Here is a 16,373-nt window from a genome sequence, read left to right on the forward strand (position 1 = left end):
AGGGTGTAACAGGGATCTGTCGAATGGTGGTCGGGCTTATTCATGCTGGCTAAAAGCCGGCTCGCTATTGGTTACTTTGTCCGGAGAGTAAACTGGGCGCCATAGCTGCCTTTGTGGGTGGGTAGAAGTTAGGATGTGTGGGGGACTGTGAAACTAAGGGGAGGAAAAGCACCGAACTCGCTGTGGAAGGAAGAAAGCGAAGGTATCGGACTGATTTTTAAACCTTCCGCCATCAAGCTGCGCCCGCAGTTCTGTCTCTAGGAAAATGTATATATTATTCATTGAAACAAAAATGTGGAGTCTATTTGGCAGGTTTAGTGTCGCATATGCTCTGCGTCACCGGCCCTATAGCGCAACAGAAGTCTTCTCTGTATTCCTGTGCCGATTTGGCAACATTTTCTTTATATGTAACTTTTTTTCACCTTCTTTGTATGTAACTAACTGTAGCCACGTTTTTGTCGTAGAACTGCAGCAGGGAGTGTTCTAATTCTAATCCAACGTGCAAAGTTTATTGTGCTTGGTCTGTTAGTCGGTAGTGACCCACAGCACCTAGTACTGGTTAGTAAACATATCATTAGTTACTAGACCTGCACACAATTTCGCATCTTTAATTAAATGTCTCCATTACTATGTCTACAGCAGCCGCACTATGTGCCACACCCACCCTCTATAGGCTTTGACAATGCACTTTTTTGCCTGTCACTGCCATTAAAGGAACAGTAAAACCAAAGAAATTAAAGTGTTTTAATGCAATGAGAATATCATATAAACCAGGGGTGTCCAACCTGCGGCCCGAGGGCTGTATGCGGCCAGGATGAATATGAATGTGGCCCAGCTTGAAGGAGAGAGAAAAGGAAGAGAAGGGGGAAAAAAAGAAAGAAATTTAAGAAATAAGTGTATGGAAATACAGAGAAAACGAGAGTGAAATAACACTTTGTGCTCTCTAAGTCCAGACACATCAACCACCTCTGTCTTGTGTTGTAACAATGTGGTGACCTATGGAGTAGGGAGGAGGGGGGACTCTGCTCATTGCCCAGTTAGTAATAATAATAATAAGTCTATTTAATATCCAGGTGTCCCGTATTCCAATGTATAGCTCCATCTGGTTATCCAACTGGTATTGTAGTTCTTTTCTGTGTATTTTCCTTTTGATTTAACAAATCAAAAGTGTTTGTGTGTTTTATGTGTGGCCCCAGACAATTTTTCTTTTTCCAATGTGGCCCAGAGAAGCCAAAAGTTTGGACACCCCTGATATAAACAATGAACACTCGTTGATAGTAGTATATAATATATAATTAGAAAATTCTCAGGTTTCAGTAAAACTCGCCAGTTGTGAGAAGAGGTCCCGGTGGACCGCCCTGAGCCCTCCGCTAAAGGCCCCCATACATGAGCCGATAAAAGCTGCCGACAGTAAGAGTCGGCAGCTGATTGGCCTGTGTGTGGGCCCATCCAACAGGCTTCCCCGATTGATATCTGGCCGAAAGTCGGGCAGGTTAAAAAAATCCTGACAGAACGCGCCTGTGATCTATGCGGTCCCGCGATCCAACCGCCCATATCGGATCCGTTCAGATCAGATCGTTGGGCCCTAAGGCCAACGATTCAGCCCGATATCGCCCACTTTGATGAGGGCATATCAGGGAAAGATCCGCTCGTTTAGCTACATTGTCAAAGAGCGGATCTCTACGTCTGGCCACCTTAAGGGAGCGGACCACCGTGTAGAGAAAAAAAAAACAGGCACCTCCAAAGACCAATCCTCTAGGCAGGCTTGTCAAATTATAAGTACCGGTAGTTTTATTGCGGTACACAAGGATACAGCCTTTTTTTCGCTACAATGAAAATATGTAATGTTGCCCTGCACTGGTAAAACTGATTTGTTTGCTTCAGAAACACTACTATAGTTCATATAAACAAACTGCTGAGTAGCAATGGCGGAAATTGAAAAAAGGCTATATGGCACAGGTTAAATAGTGGATAACCGATAACATTATGTTCTACAGAGGAGAAAGGCTAAAGTTACACAGCAGATATCAGATAAGCTCTGTAGAACATAATGATGTTATCTGTTATCCACTATTTAACCTGTGCCATATACCCTTTTTTCAGTTTCCGCCATTGCTACTCAGCAGCTTGTTTATATGAGTTATAGTTGTGTTTTTGAAGCAAACTGATCCGTTTTACCAGTGCAGGGCAACACTACATCATATTTTTATCACTTTAATTTTTTGGTGTTTTTGTTCCTTTAAAACCAAAATATAAAGTGGAACTTGTAAATGAAAAAATTCCTTTTTATTTTATTGTGGAGTTTTGGTGAAACATAATTTCAGTACACTGTAACGAGTTTAGTTTGTATTAACAATAAAATATCATTGAACAGCTGTCACATAGCTTAGCCCATCATTGCTGTGTCATTGTGCTTATTTTCAGGTTCCTTGATGGATTTGTCCTTTGCTGGAAGCACCAGGCAGTTGAGAAGCAGCAGTCGCAATTTGGTATTGTCAGGCACATTCACATCCCAAAACCAAAGATGGGCTTCAAAAGCTGACAATCGAGAAACCTCACTGGTGAGAAACTTGGATGCTGACTTACATGAGGCTATGACTCCTCTCCGTTCAACAGCTGGCAGTGTGACAGAAGAATCGATGCCCAGTCCAAGCCCTGAGAAATTTGGACGTAATGGGACTGTTGTGTCACAAGTGGTGACTGTCAAACGGCATAAAAGATGGGCCACCCGAATTTTGTCAATGTTGTGCTGCCTTGTCGTTGTTTGCATTCTCTCTGTTTTGCTTGCAGTACTATATCTCGTTATACAAGGTATGTGACAATTCTGTATACAGTTAATCATCACACAGTGGATAGCATTACTTCCTCCTGTGTTCTCGCTATGTTTGCATTGGTCTCTTCCCAGATTAAAGGACATGTAAACCCCCACCCGCAAAAATGTTATCAGTGAACAGCCTATTTGAAATATTTAGATACCTGCCACTCTGGTTTTTAAAAGGTTAACAGAAAGGCTGCAGCTTCCCCTTAATCACTTAGGATTCCTTCTCTAACTACTCTGCCCCTCCCTCAGGAATTTACTGTGGCTGTTGGCTCATGAGCATGCTCAGTTCTTCTCAGATTACTAAACACACCCTTCAGTCTAAAGACAATGAAGAGATAGCATTGATGGTTCCTATAGAAACTCTAGTTGTCTGATCCTATTTTTTTTTCTCCCAACAACCTCCCCTGAGCTCAGTTTAACCATTACAATGCTCAACCCCAGCAGAACTTTTTTTGTCAAAGTATACTGTGCCTGTGTAAACCTGCATTGCATGAACTTTATAGCATACATGTCCTGTTTGCCAATGTAAATGTTACTGATGATGTGCCGGGTGAAAGCTATTTGTTTTAGGAAAATGTGATGGCGCTGGCAAATGGAGGGTGTATATGCAGTACAAATTATGTGGCTTGGGTGGGAAAGATATGCTCAACTTATATACATGGTAGGAAAATGTAGGCTTTACTTGTCCTTTAATTGGCCCTTAATAAAACTGACCATACTGACTTAAAATTCTGCTTGGGCAGAGACTGATGTGAATGATGAATAATTTAGACAATCTATGTAAAGCACTGTTGGTGCTATATATCAATTATAACTGAATTTGTTTGCCCTTCTTTCAAGATATAAGTCTAAATACTGGTATTCATTGCTACTGAACAGTGAACCCTGCTTGATTGCTAAGGCCAATGTTTTTTTGTATCTATCAGTTCTAAGAAAACCATGGGATGCTAATAAGGCAAGTAAAGAAAAAAAGTGATTCAACGTTATGCCAATACCCACTGACAATTTGTTGTTTATCAGCATTGAGGACCTTGAACGCATAAGAAATTTTGTGTATAACCTTTCCATAGCAGTGCAGCAGTAGAGTCATCATCTCATGCTTTGACATCTTCAGCTGTAGCAGTGTCAGGGTGAAGTCACCTTTCAAAGTCTCAATACTTGCTCTTAGTTATGATCCGCAGACAAACAAGCATGATGGGTCTTTGACCTAAGCACACACAGTACAGCTGTTTGGTGGAGGCGTGATTTGCAAAACCTAGCAACCAATGACCATATCAATTTATAGCAGAAAATTAAAGGGGTTGTTCACCTTCCAAACAATTTTTTTCAGTTGTTTTGAGATTGTTCACAATAAACAAAGACTTTTTTCAATTGCTTTCCATTTTACATTTTTTACCATTTTCCCAAAATATAAGTTTAAAGTTTAATGCTCCTGTGTCTGATGTTTTAGTCCAGCAGCTCGGTGATCCAGGAGCTTTCTGAGCTGTTACAATTTACTACATTTAAGAACTAAACTTTTTTTAACTATTTCTCATATTTCTCTAAATAGTCCCCTAGAATAACCTACCTTAGTCCCAGCATTCAGCCTGCTGTAGTTTCTTCACAATTAGTTAAAATCTCCAGCTCATTTCACTTCCTTGCCTAGCATGAAGCCCCACCCCCTTCCTTTCTGAAAGAGAGATTCTGCTCAGCAGGGACAAACGTAACCAATGTATCAACTTAATGTATAAATTTAAAATGGTTAGTCTGCAACCCCCCCCCTCCCAGATTTGCTTTAGAATAGGGGGTGTTCAAACTACTGCCCGTGGGCCAAATGTGTGCCGATATCCATTTTTAATTGGCCCGCAGCGTGCAAAAATCCCTCCCCCCCCCCTAAAAGTCCCGACAAGTTTCTCAGCAGCCAGGAAAACAAGTTTCTAACTACGGCGTCATTGTTGGGCGGAACCTACAGTGCATCAGTGTTTGAGACCCTGAGAAGCATGTTAGAAGTCCTAAACTCCTAGAAGCATGGCTCCATTCCCCTTCTACACTGCTGCCAAACCTGGGCTGGATCCTGGTGCTGTTCATCAAGGCGGTGGCCTGCCTGTTACATTCTGAATGTGCTGGAACTGTGTGTGCATGTGATGATCTGTGAGTAACTGCTTCGTGATTGACTTGGGGGAGGGGTGGATTTAGGGTGGCTGCAGCCCGGCAAGGGAGACCTTACTGCAGGGGTCCCCAACCTTTTTTACCTGTGAGCCACATTCAAATGTAAAAAGAGTCGGGGAGCAACACAAATAAAAGAAGTCCCTTGGGGTGCAAAATAAGGGCTGTGATTGGCTATTTGGTAGCCCCTATGTGGACTGGTAGCCTACAGGAGGCTCTACTTGGCACTATACTTAGTTTTTATGCAACCAAAACTTGTTTTCAAGCTTGGAATCCAAAAATAAGCACCTGCTTTAAGGACCCTGAGAGCAACATCCAAGGGGTTGGAGAGCAACATGTTGCTTGCGAGCTACTGGTTGGGGATCACTGCCTTACTGTGTCAGTTACAGATTGAGTTTGTGAGTTACTGTGTGTGTGTGTGTATCTGTCTGTATGCGTGTTACTGCATGTGTGGCTGTATGTGTGTGTTACTTATTTACAATTTGTAAAATGAGCATGTTAATCAGGGGGTGTGGCCAAAAATAGGCGTGGCCAACACATTTTTTGCAGCGCTAAGCGGGCCAATTAAAAATGGAGAGGACCTGCACGGCATACCTATGTACTTCACCTCCAGCTGTTTATGTATTTTACTGCATATGGCCCTTGGTGAAAAAAGTTTGGACACCCCTGCTTTAGAAGGTGAAAAATTAAACTTTACACTTCAATATTAGAAAAATAGTCATAAATAGAAAGTAGTAAGTAGTGGTTAAAATTCTTTTTTTCCGGTGAACAATCTGAAACCAACTGACCTGAAAAAAAAGTGTCTGAAAGTGAACAATCCCTTTAATACATAGCCCAAATATGCTTTATATGTAGATTTTAGATAAAGTGGGGTTTTTCTGGCACATAGCCTTGGATTGCTATGATCTTCTTAAATGCATGTTTCTGTCTAGCTCTCATTTTTCTCCATTTAAACTGTAGACATGCAATCTGGAAGAGAAATTAATGACGAAGGAGAGAAGATTAGCCTTTTAGGTATGAACAATAAAGTTTGCTTTTATGTTAATATTAATTACATTATTTCATTATTCTGTACTAATTATGCCCCCTGGACTTAAAGGAACAGTAACACCAAAAATTAAAATGTTTTAAAGGAATGACAGTATAATGGACTTTTGCCCTGCGCTGATAAAAACTTGTGTGCTTGCTTTAGACACATAACTATAGTTTATTTAAACAAGCTGCTGTGTAGCCATGGGGACAGCCATTCAAGCACAGGATACACAGTAGATAACAGATAAGTTCTGTAGTATACAATGGGATTCTTCAGAACGTATCTGTTAACGTATCTGTTATTTACGAGCACAGAGAACAGTAAATAATATTCTCATTACTTTAAGACACTTTAATTTTTTTGGTGTTACTGTTCCTTAAATAATTCAAACTGTGATTGTGAATACACTAAAATGATTAATGGTTATAGTCAAGCTTTTGCAGCTGCATTGGCTGACCAGTTTTGTCAAACATTTATATGAATTAGTTCTCACTAATTTTTCTCCACCTCTACTTTGCCTCCAGGTGGGATTTATTTTTTTATTGGTTTACGTCGTTTTTGCTGAATGTTTAATTCCTTGCTGTTATCCTATTGGTTACTTTTGTCATATAATCATGTACTGTTTTCCATAACATTACTAGTTCAGAGTTCATATATTTCCTTATTTTAAAAGCTACAATGTAGTAAATTGTAAGGAAACCAGTCTAAAAAGTAGTTGTTCAGGTTTTGTGGTCTGACTCTATGTGTATATCTAAGATATCTGTTATAATCCATGACATGCCTAATGCTTTTTATAAAAAAGGAAATCGAAACAAAAGCATAAATAAAATCTCTGCACCATGAAAGCACAAATATTTACCATAGATTTATTCAGAGTTATGAACTATTTCTTCATAACTATACCATGTTAAAGGAGAAGGAGTGTCTTTTTCTGCTTCAAGCCAGCTTTCATTCTACTGCACATGCAGTAGAATGCAATTTTCTGCTGATAGAAGCACTGGCCCGGGGTGTCAGGTAAGTAAATACAATCATTTGGGTGCGCTTAACTTTTGGCACCCCCAAGTTAAAATTACTTTTCTTCTCCTTTAAACAATATTTTAAACTGTAATCACTTTTAATTCTGATGAATTATGATTGGGAGTTTCAATGAAACAGGGCACTTCCCAATAAAGTAGGCTTTTGAGCACTATTTTTCTGGAAAGCGCTAATTCTATAGTCGTTCACAGGCTGTAAAACTTAATAGAAATTCCAAGCGAGTCATGCTATTATGGCAGTGCCTAGATTCACATTCATTATATACACTGTGCCAGGTTAAAATGTATATGAAGCAGTAACCAGTTATTTCTTTGCATAAAAAGCACCACTCACAACATTTTTTTTCTATGAACTTTTTCCCTATGCTTACATAAAATCATTAATGTAAATATGTTAAAAAGCCACACATAAAATTTATTGTTCTAATGCAGGATTCTGGAGTCTTCTTGCGTTGTCCCTTCTAGCGGGTCTATCCTGCTGCAGCTTCTCGTGGACTGTCACCTACTTTGATTCTTATGAACCAGGGATGTTTCCTCCAACTCCACTTTCTCCTGCGCGCTTCAGGTAAATTCACTGCTTGCATTTCATGTTTACTCTATTTAAACTAGTAGTCCAATACACTTCAGCACACTGTAGAATGAACGATTGCTTATAAAGGTGAATTTATTGGCACTCAGAATGTTCCGATATATAAGCATTCTTTAATAACCTGGTATTTCAACTGGTTAAAAAATACCAAGTTATTAAAGAATGCTTATATATCGGAACATTCTGAGTGCTGAAATGTACCTTCTGCATGAATCGAATAGTCACAGAACTGAAACAAGGATGCAGTATGAATAAGGTAATTTCTAAGCGTCTCAGATCCTCTGATTTTTTAAAAAAAAGATACACGCTGTTTCCTTTTGAGGAGAAAGATATACTTAGTTTCTTTTCTTTTTTGAGTACATTTTCACTTGTATTTGTTGTTTTGTTCACATTGGTCACTTTTAAAAGGAAACTGCATATTTTTGAAAGTTTTGGACACATTCCAAGTGTGGTGAAAAGATACCATGATGTAAATTATTTGGACACAAAAGACAATTTTTTGAACACTAATTGGAATCCAGAGGCACTATGCGACTGAAAAATCGTTTTTATAAAAAGGAATTGGAGTCATTGGGACATAGGATTTGTCCAAAGCGAAATGGATTGGAGTGGAATTGGGACGTTTTTAATACAAATATAACTTATTATTGACACAGCTGTTCGTTTTAGCACTCTCCAATTCCCCACCCATTAATTTCCCCACCCACATTTTCCTCACCCATATTTTCCCCTATTTAACACAGAACAACAGTTGATTTCACAGGCTTGATAAAGGGTCCTGCGAGGCCCGAAACGTTGCCATGTTTATTGTCTGCTCTAAATTATGAGCCAATAAATTCACCTTTCTAAGCAATCGTTCATTCTACAGTGTGCTGTAGTGTATTGGACTACTATATTGAACTTGTAACCCGTGGCAGGTAGGATTTAACACTGTACAAGCACCTGGTCCTAAGGGATCCATTACGCAAGGTCAGAGCACTCCAACATTGTGTGGAATCATTTACTCTATTTAAACTGACGGAAAATACTTATACTTATATATACAGTATTATATTAAAAAGATTCCGTTATGGGGAAACATGTTTGTTAATATACGTTAAAGGAATAGTTCAGTGTGAAAATAAAAACTGGGTAAATGGATAGGCTGTGCAAAATAAAAAATGTTTCTAATATAGTTAGTTAGCCAAAAATGTAATGTATAAAAAATGGAGTCAACCTATGTCTAATAAAACAGCCAGAGTCCAACTTCCTGATTTTCAGCTCTATAACTCTGAGCTAGTCAGCGACTTAAAGGGGGGCCACATGGGACATTTCTGTTCAGTGAGTTTGTAATTGATCCTCAGCATTCAGCTCAGATTCAAAAGCAACAGATATGACCTATGTGGCCCCCCCTCGAGTCTCTGATTGGTTACTGCCTGGTAGCCAGCGTAACCAGTCAGTGGAAACCAAGAGAGCTGAAAAGCAGGAAGTAGTGCTCTGACTGACTTGTTATAGATCAAAACACTCCAGCCTTTATACATTACATTTTTGGCTAACTAACTATATTAGAAACATTTTTTATTTTGCACAGCCTATCTATGTACCCAGTTTTTATTTTTACACTGAACAATTCCTTTAATAATCCATATTGCTAAAAATGCTCCTCACCTGGTGATAGATATGAGGATAGCACTCAACTGCGAAAATCTTGTCCAGCTCACCCAAATCATAGCTCATCTAGTTGCATTGTGTAGGCGAAACAATAGCTTATCTGAAAGCAGATCAATTGTGAAATGGTAAAAACTATACCATAAAAATCATGACAGAGTCCATTTAATATAGTTAAGTTCAACATGCAGTCTATCAATTTGATGGGCCTAGCCATCATTGCAGAAGAAAGCAACTGGCCAAAGGAAAGCATTAAAACATGGGACAGACCCATCTTGCTTTCACATTGACAGTTAAATGTGATTGTCATTCCTTTTAAACACTTCAACTTTTCGGTGTTATACAATGTAATGCTGTACTAATTACTCACCACTCACCAGCTACAATCTCTGCTAAGCATGCTCCTTAATACACCACAAAAGACAACTCTTTAGACGAGCAAACAAAAATGCAAAGAATAGTAAGTTAAAATAATGATCCTTGTTCTGCTGAATTTAGAGGTGAGAAGAAATAGTACTGAAAATATAAATTAAGCAGGAACTAAAACAACACAAACACATGAGCCTGTTAATCTTCAAGGGGTCCAATTAGGTTAAAGTATGTAAGTAAAGGCGTAGCATATTGTAGAGTTAAATCATACCTGTAATGTGTGGCTGGAGTTTTAAGTGTTATTCGCATAAAAAGTGTGTAACGCGAAAAATAAATTTCTAAAAAGGTTATAGTCCTCTACGCTTATTTGTTTTTTTTTGGGGGGGGGGGTTGAATCTCTGCCATGTTTGTGGACTGAATTCTAGTTCTTCAGACCTGTTGTCTCATAAGCCAATAACTATTACCTTCATTGTACATTTACTGTCTGCTGTCTCAAGGCTCTTTTTGTATTAGTTTGTACTTTGCAACTGCCAACCCCCCTCTCCACGAATTTTGATTACCTGAGTCTTAATTCGTATAATTAATATATCTGATTGATTCAAGGTCTTTTTGACTTTTAAATAACAATTTCCTTTCTCTTTCTAGGAAAATGACTGGCCATTCCTTCCACATGGGCTATACTATGGCAATACTCAATGGAGTTGTAGCAGCTCTGACAGTTCTCTGGTGTTTGCTATAATTGCACAGCATCACCATTTTTATAAACGGACTTCTGGGACCTGGGATTATGTAAAACAGCATAGATTTTATGTATATGGAGGAATAATTTTAGCTAAGTGATGTTTTTTTTCATGTCCAGTTTTTAAAAAATGTTTTTTTGTAATTTTTCAAATAGCTATTATGGAATCTTTAGTCTTACATTTTTGAGCACATCCAATTCATATGGTGAACGATACACATTTTAGGTCATTTTAGCACATAATTATAGCCTGGTTGGGGTATTGTATTATCAGGACACCTGCACTTCTATGCATCCAGCTTTCCACAAGTAGCAGGTCCCTGGCTGAACCTTTTATATGTAATATTAATGCCATATGTACAGTTTTTACATTTATATGATCTATTTTGGGCTTTGCGAGTATAAATTGTTTAGTAGAAAAATGAATCGGTGTTCGGTATTTAGAAATATTTTATAAATGTGTGAATGAAATTGTTATTTTTGCAGGCAAATATTTTAAAATTGCAGTGCTAAATTATTTGTACACCATGGGGCCCATTTACTTAGCTCGAGTGAAGGAAGAGAGGAAAAAAATTTCAAATGGTTTTTTTTGGCTACTTCGACCATCGAATGGGCTACTTCGACCTTCGACTTCGAATCGAAAGATTCAAACTAAAAATCGTTCTACTGTTCAACCATATTCGATAGTCGAAGTACTGTCTCTTTAAGAAAAACTTCAACCCCCTAGTTCGCCACCTAAATGGGGAATGGGTCAATGTTAGCCTATGGGGAAGGTCCCCATAGGCTTTGGTAGCTTTTTTTGGTCGAAGAAAAATCGTTCGATCGATGGATTAAAATCCTTCGAATTGAACTATTTGCGCTAAATCCTTCGACTTCGATATTCAAAGTCGAAGGATTTAACTTCGACAGTCGAATATCGAGGGTTAATTAACCCTCGGTATTCGACCTTAAGTAAATTTGCCCCCCATAACTCAGTTCTCATTTGTTTACAGAACCACTAATATATTAGTAAGATGGAAATGTAATGGGGCATTGGTATTGTATTAATGTAGATGCCTTTGTAGCTTTCATACAGTCTGATTTGAAAGATTCTGGATTGTACGCATGAATCAAAGCATCCGAGAGGTCTTTTATCCGCAAACTGGTGCAGCACCTTCTGTCGTAAGTTACATGGTTTCTGACATAATGCTATTCTCTTCTTATATAGGACAATAAATGGAAATACTTCCCCTTTAGTGTAAATTCAAGGGCTATATAATATGCCTTTCACATATCTTATTACTAAGCTCTATAATTAAAAAAAAAAAACAAAAACATTTATATATACAAAAAAGAAAACTGTTTTAGTAATTTACTGGAACAGATACATGCCATTAATAATGCAGAAAAAAAGAATTTATTTTAAAGATAACTAGTTTTGTATTTTGTATTCTATTTCATTCATTTAAGTGTTCCTGCATCTACAACTAATATTGGCATAAATGTAGTCATCATACTGAACAAGTGGCAGCAATACAACAAAAGCTGAAAAAAGGCTGAAGGTATAAAATGTAAAAACTATAAAAATAAATACCAACTGTAAGGTTACTAAGAATAGGATATAACCGTAACCATTAAAGTGAACATAAGAGTTTATGCGTATGGAACTGAATCAAATGTCAGTAGAACAGGCAATTTTATCATATAAAATGGCATTTAAATGCCCAGGGACTGGGGGTCCTATATTGCAATGGGCATTTTGTCACCTGGCACAGTAAGGGGCCGATTCACTAACTTCGAGTGAAGGATTCGAAGGTAAAAAACTTCGAATTTCGAAGGTTTTTTTGGGCTACTTCGACCATCGAATGGGCTACTTTGACCTTCGACTACGACTTAGAATCGAAGGATTCGAAGTAAAAATCGTTTGACTATTCGACCATTCGATAGTCGAAGTACTGTCTCTTTAAAAAAAACTTCGACCCCCTAGTTCGCCATCTAAAAGCTACCGAAGTCAATGTTAGCCTATGGGAAAGGTCCCCATAGGCTTGCCTAACTTTTTTTTTGATCGAAGGATATTCCTTCGATCGTTGGATTAAAATCCTTCGAATCGTTCGATTCGAAGGATTTTATCGTTCGATCGAACGAATTATTCTTCGATCGTACTATTTGCGCTAAATCCTTCGACTTCGATATTCGAAGTCGAAGGATTTTAATTCCTAGTCGAATATCGAGGGTTACTTAACCCTCGATATTCGACCCTTAGTGAATCGGCCCCTAGGTGAAAGGCTTCCAATGAGCTGCTGTGAAGAGCAGACAATGTGGTATTATAAAACCAGCAATACAAGCACTTTATATGCTATAGTTCTTAGCACATTACCGTAAGAATCTGGTTTTTAGATTGACTGGGATCATGGTGCAACATCACTTCTCTGGCTTTTTTTTCCATTGCTGAAAAAGTGCTTTCTATATTAAAATTTGTGTCCTGTGTTTATGCGTATTGGAATAGGACATCTTTATTAATGAGTACTTAATGTAAATGTACTTTCAATGAAAGCGTATATTAAGAACAATTTACACCACAAGTGCTATGGGGGTAAGCTAGACACAACCTGGTATGCATGTAATTGTGTCCAGTACATCTGTGGGGATATTTTCAACATTCCAGCAATAGACATTCGCTCAATGCACATGCTGGAAGTGATGCCATGCCCAAAAGGCTCAGCTTAAACCCATTTCACAAAAATACACACAGGTAGTTTGGTTTGTTATCTCACAAGCAGATGTGGTGCAGCTGAAATGCTTATGAATTTGGATGACAAATTGAAGTTCAAACTGCACTTCACACACTGGGGGTTATTTATCAAAGTCCGAATTTATCTCGTTTCTATTAAAAAAGTCCAACCAACTCCGAATTGTCGATTGGACCTTGTTTATCATAGAAAAAGCTTGCTAAAATCGGTTTAGGGAAAAAATCCAAAGAAAAAACAAATTTTCCTGCCAAAAGTCAGATTTTTTCCTGCCTTTTTGGCACCAAGATCCAAAAAAAATCTGATTTTGGGCCGAAACTCTGCACAAACCATAATATTGAAATGGGACCGTTGCCATTGACTTCTACAGGACCCCGACAGCTTGGAGTTGGCAGATTTTCAGATTTAGACTTTTTTCAGCCTAGGGGTATAATAAATTCCAAAAAACAAATCCGATTTTTTTCTGATTCGAAGTTTGATAAATAACCCCCACTGAAGTAAAGATAGACATAATCTCCAACTCTACCACACACGTTCTTGGTCGTATGTTTTATAAGGTGGTGATAGAGAAATAACTGAATGGTTATGCACGCTACAGCCAACACAGGTGCCACTGCTTCATACAGTGACATTACTGACAATTCTATGTTGTCTACTTTGTGTTAACACTTCATGGAAGGCCCTTTCTTGTTTCTGCCCAATATTGCCCCCTGTTTAAAAAGGTGTATTTATCGACCAGAGTGGAAGAACTAGACTGGCCTGCGGAGAACCCTGACCTCAACATATGGGATGAACTGAGAGCCAGCCTGATCACCATCCATCAGCACCTGACCTCTTACTAATGAATGCAAGCAAATCCCACCAACAATGTTCCAACGTCGTGCAGAAACCTTCTTAGCCACCCCCAAAGATTTGTTTTCACCCCAAATATCAATCTTACTTAACTGGCCTTTACCCGTAGCCACCTATCAGGCTCCTCAGTTTGGGAGCCCTGCAGTAAGCGGTTCAGGTTCAAATTCAATCATGGCTGCTGGGTTTATCCATATAATGTTAGTTTGCTACTACATTATTCTAAATGCTGCATGAATAATGTCACAATTAACACACACATATAATCTCACCTTTGTAATACTCTTAGTTTATGAATAATGGACTGGTAATACTGTTAACATTATGTATAGAGGTTTATGGGATGGTTAGTTAGTAATCTATTTATTGCAAATGAGTTGTCTCACTGCAAGTCAGGGCATGTCAAATGATTCCATGCTATCAACTGAAACCATCATTTGCATTTCAGTTCTTGATGCAGCATGGTAACAAACTGAATGAATCTATCCTGTATTTCATACGATCAAGCATGCAGGGCTTTCAGTTTTGTTATGGATGAAAATTCCATTTCAATCAGCCATGCTGCTGGTTATGTCACTGGAGATGTGTGATGTCCCCTTGGGTTTCAAAGGATTGAGACAGGTTTCAGCTTGCAATTTTTTTGTTTAAAAAACCCCAACAATATTTGAAAAACAAATGCTAAATACCACAAAAGTCATTGTAAACATAAAAAGTCTTCTCTGCAGAACCGTACTCTGGGCCAGTATTTTGGGTTTTTTTGTGTCTAAAATAATCAGCACCTAAAACGTAACTCAGTGTACATATGAAGCATTGCATTAAATGAAATTATACTATGGTCACTATTCTCCAGCGCTTCTAGTACTTGTACCGTTGCTATATGTTCAGGTATAATTAGATCAAGTATAGAATGATTTCTGGTTGGGTCTGTGACATACAATTGTCATGTAATACATGTTTAAACTTGCTTCTAGTGACTGGCCCATCAGTACTATTGTTCCATTTAATATCTGGGCACACAGAAATCAAAATCCTTATTATTATCACTTGTCCCAAATATGCAGCCTTTCCTGTTTGCAACAAGAGCTGAGCCTCTCACACTTCACTTACTTGTAGGGATTATAGCAGGGAGCTTTTTTAGCCGTGAGCCACATGTAAATGTAAAAGAAGTTGGAGAGCAACTTGAGCATGAGATGCCAAATATGAGCTGTGATTGTTTATTGGCTATGAGGCTACAATCTGCGTGTCTATGGCCAGCTTTATCATAGGCTCAATAAAATGGCATCAAGGCGTTCGTGTATACATTTGATAACAGCGCCATCTACTGAACAAAGAGTAGACAAACAATAAATATGGCGCAACATTCTATAAAGTACTACATTGTAATAAAAACATATGCAATATAAGGGACACAGGGAAATTATGGATTTATGCAGTGGCGTAACTACAATTGGGCCAGGGCCCGCACCCCCGCAGGGCCCCCAGGCAATCACGCGTGCCACTGTATTAGGCTGCAGCCGCACGGACGATGGTGGGCTGCACGGCCAGCACCAGGGCCCGTCCCCACCTAGTTCCGTCACTGGATTTATGGGATAACACATACTAGAGACCTGCAGCTGGTCTGGACCCGCGGGTTACCCGCAAAAAAAGTGAGTACCCTGCAGAATGAGGGTAGGATATTCAGGTGCAGGTATAGATGTGGGTCTCATATAAAAAAAAATTTGTATGTAATATTGTCTATGTTTTACAAAACTTGTTTCTGTCCCTGCCCACTTTTGATGATGTCACTTTCAGTTTGTAGCAACACCACTCCCTGTTTGGTGGTCAGCAGGTTGCGGATAAGGCAGTTGTGGGTCCAGGTTGGGTAGAGGATCACAGTGGGTAAATATGCAGGTTGCAGTTCAGCAGTGTCGGACTGGCCTGGTGGGACACCGGGAAAAAACCCGGTGGGCCCCGACCCTCATAGGCCTCTGCCAGGCCAGACCCCTCTCTCCTGATATTCGGAATTGTACAAAAAAAATCTTCGGCTCCACGCAGGCCATCTGCACCGAGCAGCACAGTTCGCGCATGGCGTTCAAGAATGCGCGACGAATGGCGCATTACAGGAGGAAATTCAATAAATGAACACGGAAAAAACTCATGTTGAAGATTAAAAAGATTTACAACTAAAATATAAAAATGAAAAATACCATATTTTATGTATTGAACTTGCTGTCCCAGCCCAGATTTTCAACAACCCTATTACAGAAATGATCCAGACCTTCAAAGTTGACCTTCAGATGCTTATGGAGGAGCTCACCATAAGCATCTGAACTTGTTAGGTAATAGACACTGCAATGATCAGAAGATGGGGAGCTATAGGGTCATCTTTGGAGACACAGATCTTCTCTTCTAAAGTGATGTCATTGCCTTGGGCTGGTACAG

At 38.9% G+C, this 16,373-nt stretch overlaps 1 protein-coding gene across 4 annotated transcripts; it reads left to right on the forward strand.

Moving 5' to 3' along the window:
- Positions 1-26: 26 nt before the first annotated feature.
- Positions 27-11,619, forward strand: arl6ip6.S (ADP ribosylation factor like GTPase 6 interacting protein 6 S homeolog). 4 transcript variants are annotated; one of them, NM_001096971.1, is given in 5 exon segments: positions 27-202; positions 2,425-2,811; positions 5,927-5,980; positions 7,466-7,598; positions 10,284-11,619. In NM_001096971.1, coding segments are annotated over 4 exon segments (498 nt in total). In that variant the 5' UTR covers positions 27-202; positions 2,425-2,594; the 3' UTR covers positions 10,378-11,619.
- The last annotated feature ends 4,754 nt before the right edge of the window (positions 11,620-16,373 follow it).

This window comes from Xenopus laevis, chromosome 9_10S (genome assembly GCF_017654675.1).
Source record: "Xenopus laevis strain J_2021 chromosome 9_10S, Xenopus_laevis_v10.1, whole genome shotgun sequence".
Taxonomy (NCBI): Eukaryota; Metazoa; Chordata; class Amphibia; order Anura; family Pipidae; genus Xenopus; species Xenopus laevis.